This window comes from Poecilia mexicana, unplaced genomic scaffold (genome assembly GCF_051168715.1).
Source record: "Poecilia mexicana isolate PSO_F unplaced genomic scaffold, ASM5116871v1 scaffold_21, whole genome shotgun sequence".
Classification (NCBI taxonomy): Eukaryota; Metazoa; Chordata; class Actinopteri; order Cyprinodontiformes; family Poeciliidae; genus Poecilia; species Poecilia mexicana.
The window spans coordinates 596,351-618,490 of NW_028263390.1; the positions used below are offsets into that span (position 1 = coordinate 596,351).

Here is a 22,140-nt window from a genome sequence, read left to right on the forward strand (position 1 = left end):
TGATTTAAGTTGGTGAATAATCTTTCTGATCATTTTCAAATTTCAGTTCTAGATGTTCAGGACTTTAATTCACACTGAATCCTGAAAGGAGGCTCCAGAAATGTTCCTGCCCAGATTTCCCTGCAGTCCAGCAGTTAAAGCTAAAGTTTTCCCTCCTGAAAATTTCTTTATTTCATTTTGAAATCCATTGAACTTTGGTCACATTGCAGGTTTCAACTGTCCAGACCAGTAAGAGGAACTGGTTTACTGGTTTACTGGTTTACTGGTTTACTGAGTTCTGAATAGGTTAGAGCCCAAAAGCTGCAAATCTGAGGAACTTTCTCCTCGTTTTCGTCACTCCCATTTTCCAGACAGGAAGTGAGGAGCAGTCAAAGGAACAACAATCATGTTTTAAAAATTAAGAATTTATTCATTTAAAGCAACAATATTAACAATAATATTAAAGACAAACGTCATCAGAGGCATTTAGTTCATGCAGCACAGAGACCGACAACAACAGAGTCTGATCACAACCATAAATAACCAGAACCAGAACCGGGACACATGCAGCAACGCAACGTTCAGACCCACCGCAGGAACCAGGACCAGGACCGGGACCAGGACCAGGACCAGGACCGGGACCGGGACCAGGACCAGGACCGGGACCAGGACCAGGACCAGGACCGGGACCAGGACCAGGACCTGGACCAGGACCAGGACCGGGACCAGGACCGGAACCGGGACCGCTCAGACGGATCGCTGTTCTCTGATAAATCTACATCAATCATTTAGTTTTAGGTTCTTCTGGATCTTTTCCTGCGTTTTCTTCTACATTAACTTTAAAAACAATTAAAATTAAACAGATCAGAAGGAAAATGTAAAGAAATAATGAATGGACCTGGATAATTCCTGGATCTAAACGCTGGAAATATTTATGACCAAAATGTGCAGAAATTATCTTTAAATTATCATCCTGCGTTTCTGCAGACAGATTATTATTATTATTAAAGCCTGCTTCAGTGCTAACGCTAGCACTAGCATTCACAGTTGGATGGGATTAGCTCCCCCTGCAGGATGGGAGGAATGAAACCCAGAAACGTTTCGATCCTGAAGCAGATCCAGGAGCTCAGAAAGTTTATCACTAATCAGGAAAACTTCCTCATGAAAATGATCTCCGAAACTCAGTAAAACAAGAAATTGAGTTTGTCGTTAAAAGCAAAAATAAAAATGTCTCCAAACTGAATGAGGGAGAAATTCCTGGATCAGAACCCAGAGGTTCTGCTGAGCTCTGAGGACGTTGATGAACCACAGACCACAGACCGGAACCGACCGGACTTCCTGACCGGGTCGGTTCTGGGAGCCGGACCTGGTTCCTGCAGTGGGAGCGGTATGTCTGCGACCCGGCGGGTCGCTCCAGAACTTATCGGGTTCTTTCCCTGTCTGGTTCCGCCTCGCTCTGCCGTGTTGTTAGAATCTAAAAAAGCTGATTTTAACCTCAACGCTGCAGCAGAACCGCTCCGGCCCGGCCCGGCTCTCAGTGGGAGATCTCGGCGGCGTTGTTGCGGTTTCCGTATTTGTGGTGGATGATGAGGAGCAGGACGCCCAGCAGGAAGCAGACGGAGCCCACGCTGACGTAGGCGATGCCCAGGAACGGGTTCTTCCCGCCCATCCAGGAGATGGTGCTCAGGATCATCCGCTTCCGGCCCTCGAAGCTCCGCACCGGATAATCTGGGATCCGCTCGTTAAGGAGGAAGACTCTGGATCCCAGCTGGGCTTCTACTGGGAACATGCATTACTGTAGGAGAGCTCAAAGTGACCTCTGACCTCTGACAGGATACTGTACACCACCTCCAGGGTGTAGTTGCCGCGCGGCAGCGTGGGATGCACGTTGCTCCGCCTCTGGATGATCCGGTACAGCTTCCGGAACGTGGGCAGGGCGGCGGTCCGCATCCACACGATGAAATCCTCGTTGATGAATCCGTTGTTGTCCGGGTCGGAGTCCAGCTGGAACACGGGCCGGCGCCAGTTCACCGGCCGCGTCGTCCCTGAACCGGAGGAAGGTCAGAGTTTAACAGCGACTGGAGCGGGCCGGTCACTGGGTCAGCACCGGTTCACACAGAGACCAGAACCAACCTGATGTCTAATCTATTCTTATATTCTACACTTTGAGTTATTTCACTTTATTTCTTTACATTTCTCACAGTAATAAATAAATCGACCCAGAAGTTTTTCTGATAAATGATGATATGATGTTTTGAAGCCATTTTCCACCAACATAATGAAGAAACGTAATAAGAAAAACTTTATATTCTAATGAACATTTAACTCTGGAACTGGAAAACATTTAAATATCCAAAATAAATCAACAAAACTGGTAGAAAGAGAAAAACAATAATTTTTTCTGTCAAAGGAAATTATTGATCTCATTTTAATTTATCGTTTGATTAACTGACTCATTGCAGCCGGTCCAGTTGCATCACCAGGTTCTGCCAACTTTGATTCCTCAGGAATCAGTAGAGATGAAAATAAGAACGTTTTTCTGTCTCGGTTTGAACCGGAGGGAAACCGGACCGGATTCCGGTTTGGACCAGGCGGTTCGGCTCGTTACAGGAACTGACGATACCTTGGAAAACGACGGTGAGGTTGGTGTTTTCTGCTCCAGGATTCCTGAACTTCACGTGTTTGTCCGTCCACCAGGCGATTCCTGTGGCCGTCAGCGGGATCTGGACCTTTGTGCCGTTTGGGTCGATGTAAATCAGCTCCAGTGAGTCTAAAACATAAAAATACTGAATGAATTGAGCAGAAGATGTGGAGCGGTTCTGCAGGGAAAGCCCGAGTCGTCACCGTTAAACATGCTGTTGGCGATGGCTCCGCACGGCGCGATGGGCTTGTTGTTGCTCTTGGCGTACGGCTCGCACTCCTTACTGGGTTTCTGTTGGGAAGCAGAGAAGTAAACGTAACGGCTGGATGAAGCAGAACGTCCTGAGCAGCGCAGCCTCACCCTGAGGGACTCCTCGTTTCCGTTCAGCTGGCTGTCGTCTCGGGACTTGACGTACCGCCGGTGGTTCTGGTAGAAGTTGGAGAGTCCGTAATACATGAAGACGTTGCTCTGCGGGTGGAAGAGAGACGGTTAGGCCACGGCTGCAGCGGGCTGTGACCCGGAAAGCAGCGGCTCTTACTTCGTACGGCTGGTCCAGGTGGAAGGGGACGGAGCAGGTGCACGGCTTGGTGCTGTTCCAGCTGAAGTTCTGGGAGCAGGTAAAGCACGGACTGGACATTTCTACTCCTGTGTAATCGACCTGGACAGAAACCATCGCTAGATGCTCAGCATCATGGATCTGAAACTTCTGAACCCAACAGCTGCACTAGATACCAGATACACATTGTCACTAAAATGAAGGATTTTTGGATGGAGTTTGGTTGAAACTTTTAAAACTTGGCTTTACTGTTAATTATGTTTTTCATTTAAATTTTTGCCAAATCACCCAGAGGACCTCAGCTTTCTAAAGAAATATTTATGCAGATAATGTTTTACAAAGACAGAGCAAATGGAGCTTTATTCAAGGATTCAGTTTTTATTTCATTTTATTTGTCAAATCCTCCATAGAAACAGTAAATAGAGAGCTGCTTCAACCCATACAATTAAAACCAAGACCGTATTTTAAATTGATGTTCATATACCACTGCACCAAAGGAAGAAATGTCACTAAAACAGCAGATTTCTGAACGGAGTTTGGTTGACAGATTTTTTAAAACTTGGACTTAGGGCTTTGATGCTGTTTGAAATTTTTAATTATACGGAATCAAGCAGAACATTTTATTTGTAATAAATCTTTATGAAATTGTAATAAAGGGTGTGTTTTATTTAAAAAAAAAAAGATATAAAATGTCACTAAAATGTCATATTTTCGAAGTCCGGTTGAAAAATTTTTAAAGCTCGGCTAATTTCTTTGGTGTTAATTATGTTTTAATTTCTTTTTCTTTTAGCGGAATCATCCGGAGGGGCTAAGTCTTCGAAACAAATGTTCACTTTCCAACAGAGAGAGCAGTTTAAACACGCCAGGAGGAAATGTCTCTAAAACACCAGATTTCTGAACGGAGTTTGGTTGGGCTGTAACAGCGTGTCACTGGGTTGCTTAATGGTTTCTGTTGATTCTCTAACAAACATGGCTACCTCGAACTCCTTGATGTTGTTGGACGTCACGTACAGGCCGATGCCGATGGGGATGAACATGAGGCCGATGATGAAGAAGGCTGGCAGGACGGTCCCTGCGGTCAGGATGGGCTGCCAGGCCGGGAGTCTCTGCTGCTTGAAAGCGGTGTTTTCAGGCTTCTTGCTCCGCAGAGAGCCGCCCCCGCCCCCGGCCGCGGCTCCGGATCCCGACACGGTGATGTGTCCGTCCTCGTCTTTGTAGCTGGAGGCCATCATTGTCAGCGGTTGTTTCCAGCGAGAGGTTTGTAAAACAACTGTTGACCGTTAAACTGACGGATTTAAAGCATTGTTATAAAATCACAGCAGCCACCAACGTCTTCCTCCGACTTCTCTAGGACCAGTGCTGCCCCCTGCCGTCTAGATAAGGACAGTGTTTGTTTTCTGTCTCAAAAGCGCCACCTTCTGGCTCCTTTTGGTAATACAGTTAATAAATCTGGAATTAAAAACTTAAAATAACAAAATACCAAAGCGGAAAAAATTAATTAAAATGGACTTTAAATAATAGATGTAATTAAATTCTGACTTAAATCTCAGAATTCCTTTTTCAATAACCCCTATATCTCCTCCATAAATTAAAGTAAAAATACAAACAGAATATAAAACTCAGAAGAATGATTTAAAGTCAATCAAAACTATATAAATAATGTAGCTGCAGTTATGGGACACATAAAGCAGTAAAACTAATAAATGATGATAAAATGAAAAATGAAAAATTTTAATTCATTGAAACATCAAAAATAATTATACTGAATTAAACAATGATGATCTGTTTGCACTTGACTAAAGAAATATTTGCTGAAATAAAATGTAACAAACCAACAAAATATATACAAAATATGCAGCAATAATCTTTGTGATGAATTAACATACATATGCGTGTTTTTGGACATTTTAATGGATTATTTGAGTCAGATGAAACAGCAAAATTTATTTAGTGTAAGTGTGAAAATTGGAGTTATGCAGTGGCGCAACTGCACATTATTCAGGTGGATGCGAAAACATAAATCGGCGCTCCCTCCCTCCCCCCCGAGGGAAGGAACGTCAGGGTGAAGGAGCGACGCTCATCTTCTCCCCCTCTGGTGATGCGCCCCTATGCGTTGCATACGCTACATACCCACTTTTTGCGCCTCTGGAGTTATGAAATGTAAAATGTTTTATTGTGAAAGGCTCCCTGGATGGGAGAGAGCGCAAACGTTCGATGACGACAGAAGACCGAGAACAGCTGATGGGGGAGTGAAGAAAAAAATTAAATGTTCGACACTGAGAAAGAGCTCAATTATTTTCTGTGGATTATTCTTCAAAGGAGAATCACAGCAGCTGGACACCCACGAGTCTTACATTAGTTTCAAATTACCCGAAACTTGTGGCTTAAAAAGCCACTTGATTTAAAAGTCAGGAAGGTGAACATGTTAAAGAGGTTTGACTCAGAGAGCCGAGACAAGAGAAAGAAGCTGAAGTTTAGACAAATAGTTTATTTGGTTCTGGTCAGAAATGGTTTCACGGTGCCTCTGTAAGTCCAAACCTGCACGAGCAGCAGAGAAGCGAGCGTGGCATCAAACAAACAGAACCCAACAGAACCAGGCTGGGATCAGCATCCGTTCAAAGCAGCAAACCGAAGAAGTGACCGATGAGCAGCCGGAGCCGCGTGTTGGGAGCGGATCCTCATCAGACTCTCAGCCCTTTCCTGCTGCTGCAGAGGCCGAGCTGCACACCCTCGACTTCCTCAGCTCGATCTTCATCGCCTGGCCTTCGGCCCGAGACTCCAACCTCGTCACAGCGGACACACCCACAACCGTCTTCCCGTTGAGCTGCACAGGGATCCGTGAGGCTGCGCTCGGAGCCGACTGCACATCCGAACTGAGCTGAAAACATAAAACCCAGGATGAACAGGAGACACAGGTCCTGGATGGAGAAACCTTGAAGACCCGAGCCTCTTAAAGGGATAGTTCTGAACTTTTCAAGTAACGTTTGAAGCAGTTATCAGCAGTAGATCTTGTTAGCATGTTCCCCCTTTGACGCTAACAACCAGTGGTGGGCACCGCTAACCCAAAAGCTATCCGGGCTAATAGCGTTGCTACCTGTCCCATATTGAACCGATACGGGACGCAGTTTGTTCCGTACTCTACAAATGTATACGTGTAATAATAAAGAGATGGTCCCCGAGTAGTTTATATAGTCGGCTGCCCCGGTCATTGATTGACTCAAGGTGTTGGTGATGCGACATTGTGCCCAACTGCTTTCTGGGTAGGTGCTGCCGCCGCAGCTCCCCCCACCCCCTTTACATATAGATGTATTAAGGTCTGAAAGGTAGCAACCATACGCGCTAACCATAAAGCACTAATCATAAATGTTAGCTCTGCTAACGCTAACGAGTTATACCAACACAGCAATAAATGGAAGCTAATGATGAGCACTTATTTCAGCCATGTTGATACCCACCATGTGTCAATGAAACTCTGCTAGCATAAACAACACGGTCTGGAAGTAAAACTCAAAAATGTTCACACAAGATCTCCATTTCACTCTTGTGCTGTACTTCTGCATCTTACTTTTCTACCGTGTTTAAGTTCTTCTTTCACTCATGACGTTCCCATCAGGAGTCATATTAGGTCTCACTCATGACCTAAATATGACTCCTGGTCCATCTTGGTCAGACAGTTGAAGATACAGTTGCCAACCGTCCAACCAAAACACACCCAAGGTCTATCATGGTCAGACAGCCTGAGACGCAGTCACACGGAATGGCTAGCAGTAGCTAGCAAGGCCACAATGACTTTAACTTGTTCTAATTGTTGCGTAGTTTCAACACAAATAGACCTGACGTCTCGGTTGGTTGGGCAGTTGGAGATGCTGGTGGTCTGTGAGGACCCACTGACTTTAATGTCTTCTAATTCCTGCATACGTTGGCAGACCGAACTTTCCATCGGATCGGGTGCAAAAACACCATCTGATACCTGCATAATCCTCAGTCACCTGAAACAATTCAGAAGCATTTGAAGTGTCAGAAGATCAGAAGTCACTCGAGATCTTCAGACACTCACCAGAGACTGCATGGGTCTGGATGCTGCAGTGGTGACAGGGTTGATGGTTATACTGCTGGTCATCTTGTTCTGGCGTGGGGAGCGGAGCACCGTTCCAGTTTCCTGGCAGTCGCAGCTACTTCCTGTTGGTCTGACAGGACTGCTGCTGCCCTCAGCGCTCCTCTGGAACTGGGAGCCCAGGTGGATGTGGATCTTGTTGTCCTCCGTCGTTATGATGTTGCTGTTGAACTTCCTGTCTGGTGGTTTCTCGGAGGTCATCTTGATCAGCGTCCGCCTGGTGGTGCTCTCGTGAGGGTCGGATGAAGCACACACCTCAGCTACCGGCGTGGTGCTAACTGTGATGATGGACACCGGCGACTGCAGGACCCCAGCGATGCTGTTGGGCTTCTCTGGACTCTTGGTCCTGGAGATGCTGGTGACCGTAACTGGAGACTTGACCCGATCAGGATCTCTGCTTACAGTACAGACATTTGAGGGTTTGGGGACTATGGTGATGCGAGGCTGCTGAAGACCAAGCGTTGGGATGATGGTTGTGCTGGAGAAGAAGTCCTCAGACCGCGGGCTGGTGATCTCCAGGGTGGCCGTGCTCGACCCGTGGTCTGGTGTCACACGGATGTGAAGAGGTCGTCCGAGATTCGGGGACATTGAGGAGGAACCTCTGGTCTGAGTCGGCGTGACGGCCCCCTTCTTGCCCATCCAGGGTGTTGAGGATCTCCCTCCATGGTCTGCTGATGCCGGAGGGTATCGATCCAGAACCACGGGCCTCTTCAGGCCGTGTTGTCTGAGGTTGTTCATGAGGTGGTTCTCCTCCTGAACGGATTTCCGGATAAATCCGGCTGCGGTTTCATCCTCGGCCGACCCGTTTGACTCCGTCTGGACCGCCGTGGAGGTCACAGGGACGTCCACCATCCTCCTGCCGTTCACACCGGGCCTCAGGGCTCGGCTGTAGCGCTTCGAGGCCTCCAGCTCTCTGGCGAGGTTCTCCACATCCACACTCAGGCGCCTCTTCTTCTCTTCTTCCTCCAGGAACCTCTGCTGGAGGACGGAGAAGTCCACCTGCAGCTGGGAGAGCTGGTCCTCCTTGTTCATGAGTTCGTGGATTTTCTCCTTGAGGGCTAGGACTTCGACCCGCAGCTCTCTGGTCTTGGCCTCCTCCACTTTGCAGCGGATCCTCAGCTGGGCCTCCAGACTCTTGGCCTCGCCTCGCTCCACTGCTTTGCTCCTGGCCACCTGAGCCTTCATCTCGTCCACCAGCTTGGACAGCATGTTTGCTCGGTCCTGCTCGTGTCTGAACTTCTTCTCCAGCAGGTCGTATTCGTCCTCCGACCTCATCAGGTCTCCCTCCACCACCTGCAGCTGCTCCAGCCGGCCTCTAAGCCTCTCTATCTCAGTGCTGAGCTTCTGGACTCGGTTGTCTTCTTCTCGGTCTCTGTTGGCCATCTCCTCCAGTCTGTCTGCTCCCATCTTCTTCAGCTTCTCGTTCAGCTCGTCAAGCTCTTCCTCGCTGTTCCTCAGCGTCGATCGGAGCTCCTCCCTCTCCAGAGTCAGACCTTCCAGCTGGACTTCTGTCTCTGACTTGAACTTGAGGAACTTCTTGCTCTCCTCTATCAGCTTCTCAGTAACCTCCGTGACCTTCCCTTGCTCTGCCTTCAGCATCGTACTCAAGTCTTCGTGTTTCTGCTCCTCCTGCTTCAGCCGCTCCCCCATCGTCTTCCTCTCGTCCGCCAGGATGATGGTGAAGGACTTCAGCTTCAGCAGTTCCTCTCTGAGGGCCGACTCGTTTGTCTCCAGCTTGGACTCGGACGACTCCAGCTCCTTCAGCCGAGTCCGAAGCCGCTCCAGGTCTGTGCCCAGGTCCTTCACCACCTTCCTCTCCTTCTCCAGGTTTTGGTGCAGCTGGGCGCTCTCCGTCCGGCTCCTGCCAAACGCCGCCTCCAGCCTCTCCAGCTCCGCCATCCTCTTCTGGAGGCCGTCCACCTGCAGCCGCAGCTCCTGGTTGCGGTTCTGCTCGTCCTGCAGCCGGTTCCTCAGCTCCCTGCACTGCGTCTCGGTCTTGGTGATCTCCTCGTCTTTGCCCTCCATCTCCAAGACTTTCTTCCTCAGGTTCTCCAGCTCTGCGGTGAGGGAGGAGTTCCCGCGCTCTCCTCTGCTGATCTTCTCCCTCAGCTTCTGCAGGTCCTCCTCAGATTTCTGCAGCAGCGTGTTCCTCTCCTGCAGCTCCCCGGCCCTCTGCGCCAGCCCGTCCAGCTTCAGCCTCAGCTGCTGGTTCTGGGACTCCTGGTCGGCCATCTTGGCCAGCAGGTCTTGGTGCTCCTGCCTGAACCTCGTCTGTTGGGCCTCCAGCTCCGCCTCCAGGCACAGCGCCTTCTGCCCGTCCTGCAGGGCGGCGTCGCTGGACGCGGCCAGCTGCCGCTCCCGGTCCTGCAGCTTCTGGCTGAGGTCCTGGATCTTCTGGTTCTGCTGGTCGATGTGTTCGACGTGCAGCTGCCGCTCGTCCGCCAGCAGCAGAGTGAAGGACTTGAGCTTCCCCAGCTCGTCCTGCAGCTTGTCCAGCCTCCGGCGGTGGTCCTGGTCCCGCCGGGCCTGCAGGGCCTTCTCCTGCTCCAGCAGCCGCTTCAGTCTGAGGGCAGAGGGAGGAACCGGCCCCACATAGTCACTCAATTCAATCTTCAATCAATTTAAAAGGAAATTAAATCACAAAAGATGAAATTAAAATTGAATACTTAAAAAATGTCATTAAAATTTTTAATTAATTGAATAGAATTTAAATTGAACTGAACTAACCGCTCTGAAGCAGCAGCTGCTTCAGAGCGGTTCTGGTTCCTCTCTTCGGATCAGGAGTTCTGGACGACTAGCAGCTCATAAATCGGCTGAGCGCAGCCGGCCCCGGGCAGAAGCAGGCGCTGCGCTCACCTCTCCCTCTCCTGCTCCAGCAGGTTGGTGAAGTCGTCGCTCTTGTTGATGAAGTCGGCGTGTTTCCGCTTCTCGCTGTCCAGCTCCATGACGGTGCGGCGGTGGCATTTCTCCGCCAGCAGCAGCTGCTCCAGCATCCGCCTGTACGTCTCCTTCTGCTTGTCCTCCAGACGGTCCAGCTGCAGGACGAGGCGAGAACCTGTCAGCGCAAACCGTCCGGAACCGGCAGCTCCAGAGAGCCTGGGGAGCCTGCTGCAGCTCTGGACCCCTGACTTAATTACTAAATAACAAATATGCTATAAAAAACTTAAAAATAAATAAACAAAAATAAAAGAATAACGAATTAGAAAAATATAAAAAAGTAAAAGTAAAATAATACAAAAAATAAACAAAAATAAAAAAGAAAAAACATACAAAATTTATGAAATTAAATAAAAATATTTGTAACAAATTAAAAATAATTAAATGATTTAAATATAAATTTTTAAAATCTACCAATAAAAAAATGATACCAACTGCTGAGTATGGTGGTGGTGGCATCATGCTGAGGGCTTGTTTGAAGTTTAGCTCAGAATGTTCATCGTGAAAACAAACATTTAAACCAATCAGAACCGGACCGGGTCAAAGTGCCCAACCAGCTGGAAGGAGTCAGTCAGAACCGCTTTGACCTTCTGACCTCAGCCATCGGCCTCTCGTACACGTCCTCTGTGCGCTGGTTGCCATGGAGAAGCGTGGCGTCCCTCTGCAGCGCCTGCAGCGGCCTGCAGGGGGCAGCAGAACCGTAGTGGGCCTCCAGGGTCTCCGGTCCGGTTCTGTCAGACCGCAGCAGCCTGATGACGTCATCCCGGGCCTGAGGACAGAAAACAGCTCAGATCGGTTCTGGACCGGAGGAAACAGAAACCAGAACTTAGAGAAGAGTCCAACAGAAACAGACGGATAATCAATAAACCAACCAGATAATCTATCGATCGGTCCATCTGAGCTTCTAGCCGATGTTTCCATTCATCTCCTAAACAACATTTAACACTGCGACTAAAACATTTTAAATATTAAAAAACCCAAAATGATTAAAGTCAAAATTCCATTTGAAATAATAATCATCACCATAATTCGTCTGCAAGCAGCTGCAGCGGCTTTTCAGCGATGGGAACATTTTTAACAACTGTTGTAAAAATCATTGGGAAGTTTTTAATTTATTATGCAAATAATTGAATAAAATCCACCTGGAGGTTTCCTCTGAAAGCTGCTGAACCAGCAGACGTTCATCTGGACACTAAGGCACAAGCTAACATCCGGGCTTCAGCCAATCAGCACCAAGGAAAAGAATCGCCAGCCAATCGCGTGTCAGCATTCTGCTTTGGGATTTTATGTTAGAATATTTCAGATTTAAAAAAAATCCATAAATTGTCAGATTTTATGTTAATAACCTGCAGTAACATTTTGAGCCTGTTTTACCCCCAGGTGTTTTACCCCCCCAGGTTATACCCCCAGGTGTTTTACACCCAGGTATTTTACCCCCAGGTTTTACCCCCAGGTGTTTTACCCCCCCAGGTTTTACCCCCAGGTGTTTTACCCCCCCAGGTTTTACCCCCCAGGTGTTTTACACCCAGGTATTTTACCCCCAGGTGTTTACCCCCAGGTTTTACCCCCAGGTTTTACCCCCCCAGGTTTGACCCCCAGGTGTTTTACCCCCAGGTGTTTTACCCCCCCAGGTTTTACCCCCAGGTGTTTTACCCCCAGGTTTTACCCCCCCAGGTTTTACCCCCAGGTGTTTTACCCCCCCAGGTTTTACCCCCAGGTATTTTACCCCCAGGTGTTTTACCCCCAGGTGTTTTACCCCCAGGTTTACCCCCAGGTTTTACCCCCAGGTGTTTTACCCCCAGGTTTTACCCCCAAGTGTTTTACCCCCAGGTGTTTTACCCCCCCAGGCTTTACCCCCAGGTATTTTACCCCCAGGTGTTTTACCCCCCCAGGTTTTACCCCCAGGTGTTTTACCCCCAGGTTTACCCCCAGGTGTTTTACCCCCAGGTTTACCCCCAGGTGTTTTACCCCCAGGTGTTTTACCCCCAGGTGTTTTACCCCCAGGTTTTACCCCCCCAGGTTTTACCCCCAGGTGTTTTACCCCCAGGTTTACCCCCAGGTGTTTTACCCCCCCAGATTTTACCCCCAGGTGTTTTACCCCCAGGTTTTACCCCCAGGTTTACCCCCCCAGGTTTTACCCCCAGGTATTTTACCCCCAGGTATTTTACCCCCAGGTATTTTACCCCCAGGTTTACCCCCAGGTGTTTTACCCCCAGGTATTTTACCCCCAGGTGTTTTACCCCCAGGTTTTACCCCCAGGTGTTTTACCCCCAGGTATTTTACCCCCAGGTGTTTTACCCCCAGGTTTACCCCAAGGTGTTTTACCCCCAGGTTTACCCCCAGGTGTTTTACCCCCAGGTTTACCCCAAGGTGTTTTACCCCCAGGTTTACCCCCAGGTGTTTTACCCCCAGGTATTTTACCCCCAGGTGTTTTACCCCCAGGTTTACCCCCAGGTGTTTTACCCCCAGGTTTACCCCCAGGTGTGCTACCTGCAGCTCCCCCTCCATGACGCCCAGCAGCTGCAGCAGGTCGGTCCTGCTCAGGTCCAGAGGATTCGTCCTGCAGCTCTCTGGACATTTTGCAGTTTTGTTTCCTGACTGCGGTGTGGCCGTTCGGCCATCTTTCTCCTGTTTTTGTATTTTCTTCCTCCTCTTCAGCACCTCTGGTGCTTCTTTCTCCCCCTCCTCCACCTGTTGCTGCTTGTTGAAGGCCTTGCCGTGCGTCTGAATGCGTCCATCCTCTGGGCCTGCGGTGCTGCAGCTCCTGGATCGCATTTTTCATCTGCAGGGAAGCAGGAAGAACCAGGCAGCTTTATTCAGCAGACGCTTCAGGGGTTGAAGACTTTCTAATGTGTTAATCCACAGCAGATACTGACTGCTCATCACCTCTCCACATCGCCTCAGTCAAACCTGGATGACTTTACATCCCGAACCTGATGTCAGGAGGCCAGGTGATTCACAGAACCAGAAGCATTCACACCCTGCAGAGCGAAACGGTTTCACTCAGGAGGCGTTGAAACACGAAAACATGGCGTCCAGAGAGGAGCTGGCCGGGCGCGAATACTTCTGGGTCATTATCTGATCCGGTAACCAAAGACGACTGGATCGTATCTGGCTGCTTTTAGCTGGAACGGCATCTGCAGCGTCTATTTTTACTCTGGAACACCAACATAAAAATATCACTACAACAACAATATGAGGAGAAACACGAGACCAGTTGGACTCCCAGTTAGCACTGGGAACCAGAGCTAACTGCTGCTAGGAGCCCAACGCCTCGAAATTAAACAAACTGCAGTTAACGCAAAATATGCCCTACTAGGATTTATTTGTTTCTTATCTTTAATTTTTTATGTTTAATGTAAAAATTAAAATTCTTCTTTTTGCACTGGGACCAGTTCAAACCAGTGGACTGAAGTCCAGGTCCTCCCAGTCTGAACTGGTTCCAGTTTCACCTCTTTCCAGATGGATGATGTAGCTGGGCTCACAGCGATAACAAAACAATGATGATGTTTGCTGCTTGTTTCATAAATCCTGTTGGAACAAAAACATGGTTTCCTGTCGGCTGAATAACTCGGATTGTTCCCGTTCATTTCTGACTGAAAGGAACCCGAGTCGGAGGAACCGACCGGACCTTCCGGACCAACAAGTCGCCTCTCAGCCTCGGATCCTGCAGCTGCTGCTCCAGCTGTTGGTGAGAGAAGAAGAAACCCGGAGCTTCACACGGATCCAGCTGGACGGCCAGGAGCCAACGCCGGGTCGGTGAGAACGCCGCTCCCTGGGGAGCCGGGAGCTTTCCCAGGCCCGGTCCGGCAGAACCGGTCCGACAGAACAGAACCGGTCCGACAGAACAGAACCGGTCTGACAGAACAGAGCCGGTCCGACAGAACAGAACCGCTCCGACAGAACTGGTCCGGCAGAACCGGTCCGGCAGAACCGCTCCGACAGAACAGAGCCGGTCCGACAGAACAGAACCGCTCCGACAGAACCGGTCCGGCAGAACAGAACCGCTCCGACAGAACTGGTCCGACAGATCCGGTCTGACAGAACAGAACCGATCCGACAGAACAGAACCGATCCGACAGAACAGAGCCGGTCCGACAGAACAGAACCGATCCGACAGAACAGAGCCGGTCCGACAGAACAGAACCGATCCGACAGAACAGAGCCGGTCCGACAGAACAGAACCGATCCGACAGAACAGAACCGGTCCGACAGAACAGAACCGATCTGACAGAACAGAACCGGTCTGACGTTCAGAGGAGTCATGGCCTTCAACATAAGGTCATTTCCCTCCAGGACCGAGGAAGAGGAGGAGGAAGATGTTCGGACCCGGACCTGGAACCTCCATCGGTCTCATCTCATTCTGTGACCCAGAGCTCATTGCGATGGGTGAACCTAGAAGGTCAGAGGTCAATGAAATCATGGGTGAAACCTGGAGGCCCGTTGCCGTGCCAACTAGTTCTGTCTGTAAAAGTTATGAAAGGAAACAACAGCAGAGGAAGAGGCCTGAGCTGATGGTGACCTTTGAACCTCTTAAAGGGCCAGTATCATGTAACTATGTTTCTTTAAGTTGAAATAAAATTTTTACATATCAAACATGGTTTGAAAGACATTTCACTTCCTGATTTAACATTTTCAAATTGTGTCTGTGTCTCTTTAAGAAGCTTCTGCCCTTTCTGAAGCTCCGCCTCCAGGAAGTCGTCCCAACATGGCTCCTCTATTAACCCTTTAAAGTTTTCACCAGCATTGCTCTGAGGAGCAGCTCCTTTAATGAGCTCAGCAGCTGGTTGCTAATTGCTGCTGGCTAGTCTGAAGGAGCCAAGAAGGGGAGGAGCTGCGCCTCGAAGGCGGGGCTTGGTCCACCCTGGTGTTTAGAAGCTGAATGGTTGCCATGGAGATTAAAGATTTCTCAAACATGAAAAAAATCAAGGCAAAATCAGAAAACATCAATTTGTAACGACACTGGCCCTTTAAATGTGTGAGGAAGCTGATAAATCTCCATGATTTAACTGGGACGTCAGCCAGAGCTGAGGAAGAATCCGGACTTCGTCTTCATCACTCCCACAGCGATCCGTCTGGACCAGCCGGGTGACAGACACTGAGCCTGCTGCCATGGCAACCAGCTGTTGTGACCCAAACAGCGGGGCGACGGTGCCGAATTAGAGCGGTGATCTCATGGTGTTTATCAGCAGGCCGGGTTCTGGACGGGTCCAGTGTAACCGTGGAAACCCTCTGGGAGGAGGCTGGAGCCGGGAAAGCAAAACCTCTCTGATCTGATCCGGTCCAGCAGGGTTCTGGTTCCACCCTCTGTTTGGATCCGATTGGTTCTGTTAGTTTTCCTTACAGAACTTCTCATCACTTCTGTTGTTCTGCTAAAAGAATGAACCAGAACCAAACCAGAACCGGTCCGGTACTGTTAGTTCAACCAGATAATAAGGAGACAGAAGCAGAGCTGACTAATATAATAATAATAATAATAATAATAATAATAATTATAATAATAATAATAATAATAATAATAATAATAATAATAATAATAATAATCCATCCAGTCATTTTCTAACACGCTGGTCCCCGAGTGGGTCGGGAGGTTCTGGTGCCTCTCCAGCTAACGTTGCAGGTGAGATATAATAATAATATTATTAATAATAATAATAATATTATTATTATTAATAATATTATTATTAATATTATTATTATTATTATTATTAATGATAATATTAGTAATTATATTATTATTATTGACAATAATAATATTTACAATAATAATAATAATAATAATAATAATAATAATAATAATAATAATAATAACGTCAGTCAGTTAATAGAAACTGTAAATATTATTCATTTTATCCCAGAACAGTATAAAATGTATCTGATGGTTCCATCCAGTTCTAACTGGGTTCTACAGAACCGGTTCGGGTCAGTAGAACCTGCTGCAGTTACTCATTTTGGACTGAAGCCACACTCTGTGACGTCACAGCCGCGCGCCCCCTGATGGAACGGCACCCTAGGCGCAGAGCCACACCGAACCAGCACTGACTGGGAGAATCAGGTAAAGTTTAGCAGACCGGGGAGATTTAAACTGGGAGGACTGGTACATGAGGATCAGGACTGGAACCAGTTTAAAACTAAAACTACAGCTGATCAATAATTAATACCTTCAGCCGCTCCAGAACCACCAGAACCACTCACCTGTTCTGCTCTCTATCGACCCAAACCTTCGGAACCGCCGGGCGCCTGGTGTATTCAGTCCGGACTGCGGTCCCGCCTCAGACAGGTAGAGGTGGAGCAGCTCCGCGGGGTCCAGCCCGGTACTTTCTGGACCTCAGGACGTCCTGCCGAACTCACGGCGGCTGGTTGAGGTCATCAGCGGTGACTCTGCTCTAAATTTAACCGCTTCTCTCAGCCCGCCAGCGGCCAACTGACCGAGGCTTTTCCAGACAGCTGAATATCGGCAGCCTTCCTCCTCCTCCTCCTCCTCCTCCTCCTCTTTCTCTTTCCTGCTTCTCTTTAATGAGCTTTACTTTGAAATCTGCTCTCTGCTCTTAAACTGGATCTAACTTCAGCTATTTTCAATGTTTTCAAACTATTTTCTCTCTTGCTGTTTAATAAAGGCATATCTTTGGGCAGCGGAGTGCTGAGTTGACAGTGACCTGCAGCGCCCCCCTCCTGTCAGCCACGGAACTACAGTCAGACCACAGAGTTTCCTAGTACTTTTATTTAAAAACACACTTTAATTATCCAACACAAAGGAATGAACCGCTATGGAAAGATCTTAACAACACCAGAATATGGAAAGACATTACAAACAATAATTAACAACATGACAACAATCAGCACAGAATCACAAATAAAAACAGAACCACACCGAGGAACATCACCGCTTTAATATCATTTCATTCAAGTAAAAATCAAAAGTAACTATCCAAGAAATTCTCAAGAGTATTGAGTAACTGATCATAACATCAAATTTAATATTTACCAATTATGTAATTAGGCAGAAAAGTTCTAACCTTATGGGCAAATTATTGTATTTTAAATAAGAAAAAGACCAAAATAAACAAATAACCCAAATTAAGCATAAGAAAAACTAGATAATTACATAAATATACAGCTATATGGGTACCTATCTACCTGGATGGATGGATGGATGGATGGATGGATGCTACATGAATAGCTTGATAGCTAAACATCTATATAAATATCTACATAGGTTCATAGCTAGCTAAAAAGCTGCATAGATTGCTACAGAGATAGCGATAGAAACAGCTATTTAGCACATACATCGCTAGACAAATATCTGCATAGATAGCTAGAAAGCTATATAGATAGCAGGATAGCTACATAGGCGGCTACAACCATAGCTACATAGCTACATAGCTACGTAGATAGCTGATAGATATATAGATATTTACCTACATAGATATTTGTGTAGCAATATATCATCATCATTTATTACAGACAAAAGACATAAAGATAAAAATAAATACGACACATAATATTATTCACTGAGTCACAAATAAATGACACCAGTGATGAGGAAAATCTCACTGTACTGCATAGATATACAACTACATAAATATAGCTACGCAGCTGGATAGACCTCAGATACATAGATAGTTATGTAGATATGTAGCTACTTAGCTAGCTAGTTAGCTACTAGATAGCACATACTAGACAGATGGCTAGAAGCTACAAAGATACCTACATAGAGGAAGAAAATCTTTCTTTCAAGAGAAAAGGTAATTGTACCATATATAAAAATAAAGTAAAATAAAATAAATCATAAAGTAAAAGAAGAACACAGCCATCACATAGCTACATAGATAAATAAATGATATACATTTACATAGAAATCTCTATAAATATTTAGCAACATAGAAAATTATGTTGATAGCTACACACAGACAGCCCCATATATTTTTATTTTTTGTTTACTAATAATTTTTCTTGGTTATTTTTTATGCCTAAAGTAGAAAGAGTAGAAATAATTGGCTGGGTTTGAAACACGGATGAGTTTTTCAGAAAAGAAAGAAGCAGAAAGTGCTTTAGAGAAATCAATAAAAGTGTAAAATCCAACCATTGGACTAAAACTCCCTCAGGTTGTATTTTATCCTGAAGAGATTTATTTTTATAATTTAGAGAGCAGTGAGTCTGTGGTTTTGGATTAAGAGGGAAAACCCGGATTACCCGGAAAAAACCCAGAAAGAAAAGAGTAGAAACAATCGGCTGGGATTGAAACCAGGAGGTTTAGTTCCAACACCGAGCCGCTCAGTTTTTATGGAAGCAGGAAACTGTTTCGTTTCAAAGACATTTAAAAATGGATTCCTCGAACAGAGCGCTGCTATGTCTGTAGTTGAAATGAGAATCTGTTTTGGATGGAATGAGACAGAAGCCATCATTTTGTTCGGGAGGTTTTCGGTTCTTTACCAGAACAGGCCTGCATAGCGAGAAGTGCGGAGCCGGTGGAACCACCTGGAGATGTTCTCCAGGTCCCGGTCGAAGGCTCCAAACATCCGGGCCAGAGTGTTCTCGGGTTTCCTTGTGATGTTCATTCTGGTTTCAAGGTAATCCAGAAGCAAGACGTCGAAACTGTTTCTTGCAAGCAGAGCGACTTTAAGAAGTTTCTGGATTGACCCGAAAGCCTCGTGGATTTCCTTGGAAATGGCCGCAGCGATGCGCTTCAGGTTTTCTGGCTGCAGCTCGAGTTGGGAAGCAGTCATCTGGTTCTGTTGGACCATCAATCCGCACAGACGGCTCACCATCATTTTCCGAACATCTGACGGGAAGAACTCGTAAAGCTCCTCGGGGATGTTGATCATATTTCTCAGGAGCAGACAGCAGAAGATGACGCCGCTGTCTGCTGTCGGCCTGGATCCCGGAGACGGGGAATCGGACTCGTGGTCTGGGCTGGCATCGTGTCTGTGGCAGTCCGGGATTCTTACTCCAAGCTGCTCTGCCAGAGCTTCAATGAGCGCCTCGTCAAACTCCTCATCTCTCCTCATCGCCGCCTTCACCATGTTTTCAGACGAGCCGAACCGCTGGTGCAGAGTTTCAGAAACGGTTGTCACGATGTCGGATAAGTTGTCTTTGGTGATGATGACCAGAACTCCGTCTGGGTCCCCAGTGGAAATCATCAGCTTCTTCAGACGCTTCTTCATCTTCGCCATGCAGCTCTCTGAGAGGATGCGTTTGGCGTTCATGTCGCAGTTTCTCAGAGTCCTGATAATCATAACACACACCATGGTGTTGATCTTGTCTTTTGTCCCAGGAGGACCGTAGACCAGGTTCTGTCTCAGTACATTCACCATCTCTACATCATCGAAAGACATTTTGGATTTGATTTATTTCTCTTCTTGGAACAAACAACCAACAACAAGTGGCTCCTGGACTGAAATGATCCAAACTGACCAACAGAGGGGACTGTTCAAGTCATGAGATCATAGGCGAATTGTGACGTCACAGCCGCAGGCATAACAAAGGCATACGTCAGAAGCAACCTCAGCAACAGAGGTCTCTAAAATAATAGCTGTGTCCGAATTCAGGGTCTGCATCCTTCGAAGGACGGATTTGTAGGCCGATTACGTCATAGCGTGGCGACAAGGCCTGTCCGACTTCTAAGACTCCTTCAAATGCTCCTTCTTTTCCCCAGATTTGAAGGATGGGTCCGGTGTCCTTCACGGCCCGCGATATCCCATAATTCATTGCGGGTTCCAACTGGGCGTTCAGGCAGAACGATAATGGCGGTGAATAGCGACAAATTATTTAGCTTTATAACACTTTAAATGACACAACGTGATTTGGTTCAACGTTTTTAGGCGAGAATGTAAGTGTGTAAATCTTAAATATCTGCTCGGTTCATCAATACATCACCTAATTGCAATATTGCTCTGACATTTTCGGACCTGTCTGCTCCCGCTGCGTTAACAGCCAGCTCAGCTGTCAGCCGGCCAGGCGCTCCAGGTTCGGTACACCGAGAGAAAACGCCTAACTCCTGGCATATTGTTATAAAAACTCCCGCTAGCTTTCCCCAATGAGTGGGAGTTAAACACCGATATTATTCAGACAGGTCTGGTTGAAAATGTTTGGTTTATAAAGTATTTCAAAGCAGAGCACATCGGTTTGATTTATTAATTAAAGTTAAGCCTTCAAACATAATAGGTTTATTTAACCGTAATGTCCTATCTGCGATGTGGAGAGTATTATATTTGTAAATGAATAATTTGTATTCCTTGTGGAAAAGTGCAGTACACATTTAGAATCAAACTAAGATTTCCTTTTTACTATGGAACATCCTTTACTATAAAAGTTGAAGAATAATATAGAAATCAGTAATACATGACTGAAAAACAAACTTCGGCTCCGTTGTTTTTTTGTTTTTTGTTTCTTCTCCGCTCTCTGCTTCACGCTGTCACGGTTGCTTGGCAACATGAGTTACGCTGAGGTGGGGGCGGGGACAGTTGGTGAAGCTACACCTGTCCGAATCCACAGATATTTTTCTTCCGGTCTTAGTTTATTCCCGGCCTTCGAAGGACCCGTCCTACGTAGACCAGTCCTTCGAAGGATGCAGACCCTGAATTCGGACACAGCTAATAATCAAAACTTACATTATCCTTTTCCACCTGCGTCAGCCAGTTCTCTTCTGCGCATGCGTAAAGAAGAACCCCGTCCGCAGCTCACCTGTCTGACTCCGATAGCTGGACTGAAGCCATCCTGCGGGGACCGGAAGCGCGGACTCTCCACCAGAGGGCGCCCTGGTACAGGTCAAGCTGCTGTTCCGGTCCATCAGAACCGGTACCGGTCCGCGCATGTTCTGGTAACTGGATGTTCTCATAAAAAGCAGTTATTAAAAACACAAAAGGTTTTTTATTTAAATAGGATGAAAACTTATTTTGAATTGTTTGCATCGCTGTTGATCCTGCCTGAATGTTTACCTCCATTTCTGATGGATCGTTTGATTCTGGTCTGTTTTGCTCCTCCAGGGTTTGACGCTCAATGTTGGAGCTTCTCTGTTGGAGCAGCCGTCATATTTCTCATTTTCACACCGAACGGGTTTGTCGGTGAGCTTCAGTGTCGGGTCAGTGTGAGCCCAGAGCTCCGCTGTCATCACTGATGAAGTGTGTAATGGTTCCGGTTCTATTGACCCGCTCACGGCTCACTTCACTGATGGAGACGATCCCTCCTGCTGAGCGGGAAATGGCCTTCAATGGACACAACATTATGTTTTCATTATTTTTAAACAAAATCAAACACTTTCAAATGAACAAGTTCTACAAAACAAATGAAGCATTTTTGTTTCAAATGTAACTTTTTTCAGTTGATCAGATGAACTTTTTAATGAGTCGCGATTCCTAACAGGAATATTAAGAGTTTTATTTCATCATTGGGTTTTCACAGTGGCGGACGCGCCGCTCAGCTAATACTTGACAGTGGAGCTGATTTTTAGCTTAGTGCTTTAGCATTTTTGTTAACTTGGAAAAGTTTAGTGCACTTAGCTTTCCCTAAATTAATCTTTGTGGATAAATAAAATGTGCTAATTTATGTGGTTACCGTGGTGAATCAGGCAAAATTATAAAACTGATTGTTTTCAAATTTGAATCCATGAGTTCTGTTCCACAGAATCATTTAACATGTTGTGTTATTGACACATGGTGGGGCTAATATGGCTGAATTTAGTACTTTAGCATTAGCTTTCTCTAAATGCCATGATGGTAGCGCTTTAGCTAGCAGAACTACTGGTTCCATTTAGTGCTTCTGTTAGCCTAGCAGTTAGCGTCGACCACCATTGAGTTTCCATTTATCCTTTGCTTTGTTCTCACTGATGCCAAGAAGGTGGTTTTTGTCATGTTTAGTTCTTGTTGTTTGAATAAGTGAGAAAATCCTGTTTTTGTAAACATTTGTGTCTGGCGT

The 22,140-nt window shown here is 46.7% G+C and overlaps 3 protein-coding genes across 5 annotated transcripts; all 3 read right to left on the reverse strand.

Annotated features, from left to right (window-relative positions):
- Window positions 1–388: 388 nt before the first annotated feature.
- Window positions 389–4,554, reverse strand: LOC106908711 (cell cycle control protein 50A-like). Its single transcript, XM_014974876.2, has 7 exons — window positions 4,154–4,554; window positions 3,159–3,278; window positions 2,981–3,088; window positions 2,824–2,911; window positions 2,603–2,749; window positions 1,818–2,024; window positions 389–1,707 (listed from the first exon to the last, which is right to left on the reverse strand). Exons 1-7 carry the CDS (start codon window positions 4,406–4,408, stop codon window positions 1,514–1,516), a joined length of 1,119 nt encoding a protein of 372 aa, XP_014830362.1. The 5' UTR covers window positions 4,409–4,554; the 3' UTR covers window positions 389–1,513.
- A 1,090-nt stretch (window positions 4,555–5,644) lies between these two features.
- On the reverse strand, window positions 5,645–16,898 carry filip1b (filamin A interacting protein 1b). 3 transcript variants are annotated; one of them, XM_088001880.1, is made up of 7 exons: window positions 16,423–16,898; window positions 13,114–13,208; window positions 12,718–13,009; window positions 10,823–10,996; window positions 10,147–10,325; window positions 7,234–9,853; window positions 5,645–6,054 (listed from the first exon to the last, which is right to left on the reverse strand). In XM_088001880.1, the coding sequence occupies exons 3-7, from the start codon at window positions 13,000–13,002 to the stop codon at window positions 5,866–5,868; spliced, it is 3,447 nt and encodes a 1,148-aa protein (XP_087858006.1). In that variant the 5' UTR covers window positions 13,003–13,009; window positions 13,114–13,208; window positions 16,423–16,898; the 3' UTR covers window positions 5,645–5,865. The 3 variants fall into 3 exon arrangements, with proteins under 3 accessions (XP_087858006.1, XP_087858005.1, XP_087858004.1); XM_088001879.1 differs by having other exon boundaries at window positions 13,104–13,208; XM_088001878.1 differs by lacking the exon at window positions 13,114–13,208 and having other exon boundaries at window positions 16,423–16,897.
- A 1,758-nt stretch (window positions 16,899–18,656) lies between these two features.
- On the reverse strand, window positions 18,657–19,654 carry LOC148152878 (uncharacterized). Its single transcript, XM_088002253.1, has one exon. The coding sequence runs from the start codon at window positions 19,560–19,562 to the stop codon at window positions 18,657–18,659; it is 906 nt and encodes a 301-aa protein (XP_087858379.1). The 5' UTR covers window positions 19,563–19,654.
- Window positions 19,655–22,140: the final 2,486 nt, after the last annotated feature.

What these genes read in the sequence shown, in the direction of transcription:
- filip1b (XM_088001880.1), bottom strand. Translation starts at nt 13,002, where the DNA reads ATGCGATCCAGGAGCTGCAGCACCGCAGGCCCAGAGGATGGACGCATT. An exon ending in CTGGAGCAGGAGAGGGAGAG is followed by an intron (nt 9,854 to 10,146) that starts GTGAGCGCAGCG and finishes CTCTGCCCTCAG; the next exon opens with ACTGAAGCGGCTGCTGGAGC. An exon ending in CCAGACCCATGCAGTCTCTG is followed by an intron (nt 6,055 to 7,233) that starts GTGAGTGTCTGA and finishes TTATGTTTTCAG; the next exon opens with CTCAGTTCGGATGTGCAGTC.
- LOC106908711 (XM_014974876.2), bottom strand. Translation starts at nt 4,408, where the DNA reads ATGATGGCCTCCAGCTACAAAGACGAGGACGGACACATCACCGTGTCG. An exon ending in GAAACGAGGAGTCCCTCAGG is followed by an intron (nt 2,912 to 2,980) that starts GTGAGGCTGCGC and finishes GCTTCCCAACAG; the next exon opens with AAACCCAGTAAGGAGTGCGA. An exon ending in CGCCAACAGCATGTTTAACG is followed by an intron (nt 2,750 to 2,823) that starts GTGACGACTCGG and finishes TTTATGTTTTAG; the next exon opens with ACTCACTGGAGCTGATTTAC.
- LOC148152878 (XM_088002253.1), bottom strand. Translation starts at nt 19,562, where the DNA reads ATGTCTTTCGATGATGTAGAGATGGTGAATGTACTGAGACAGAACCTG.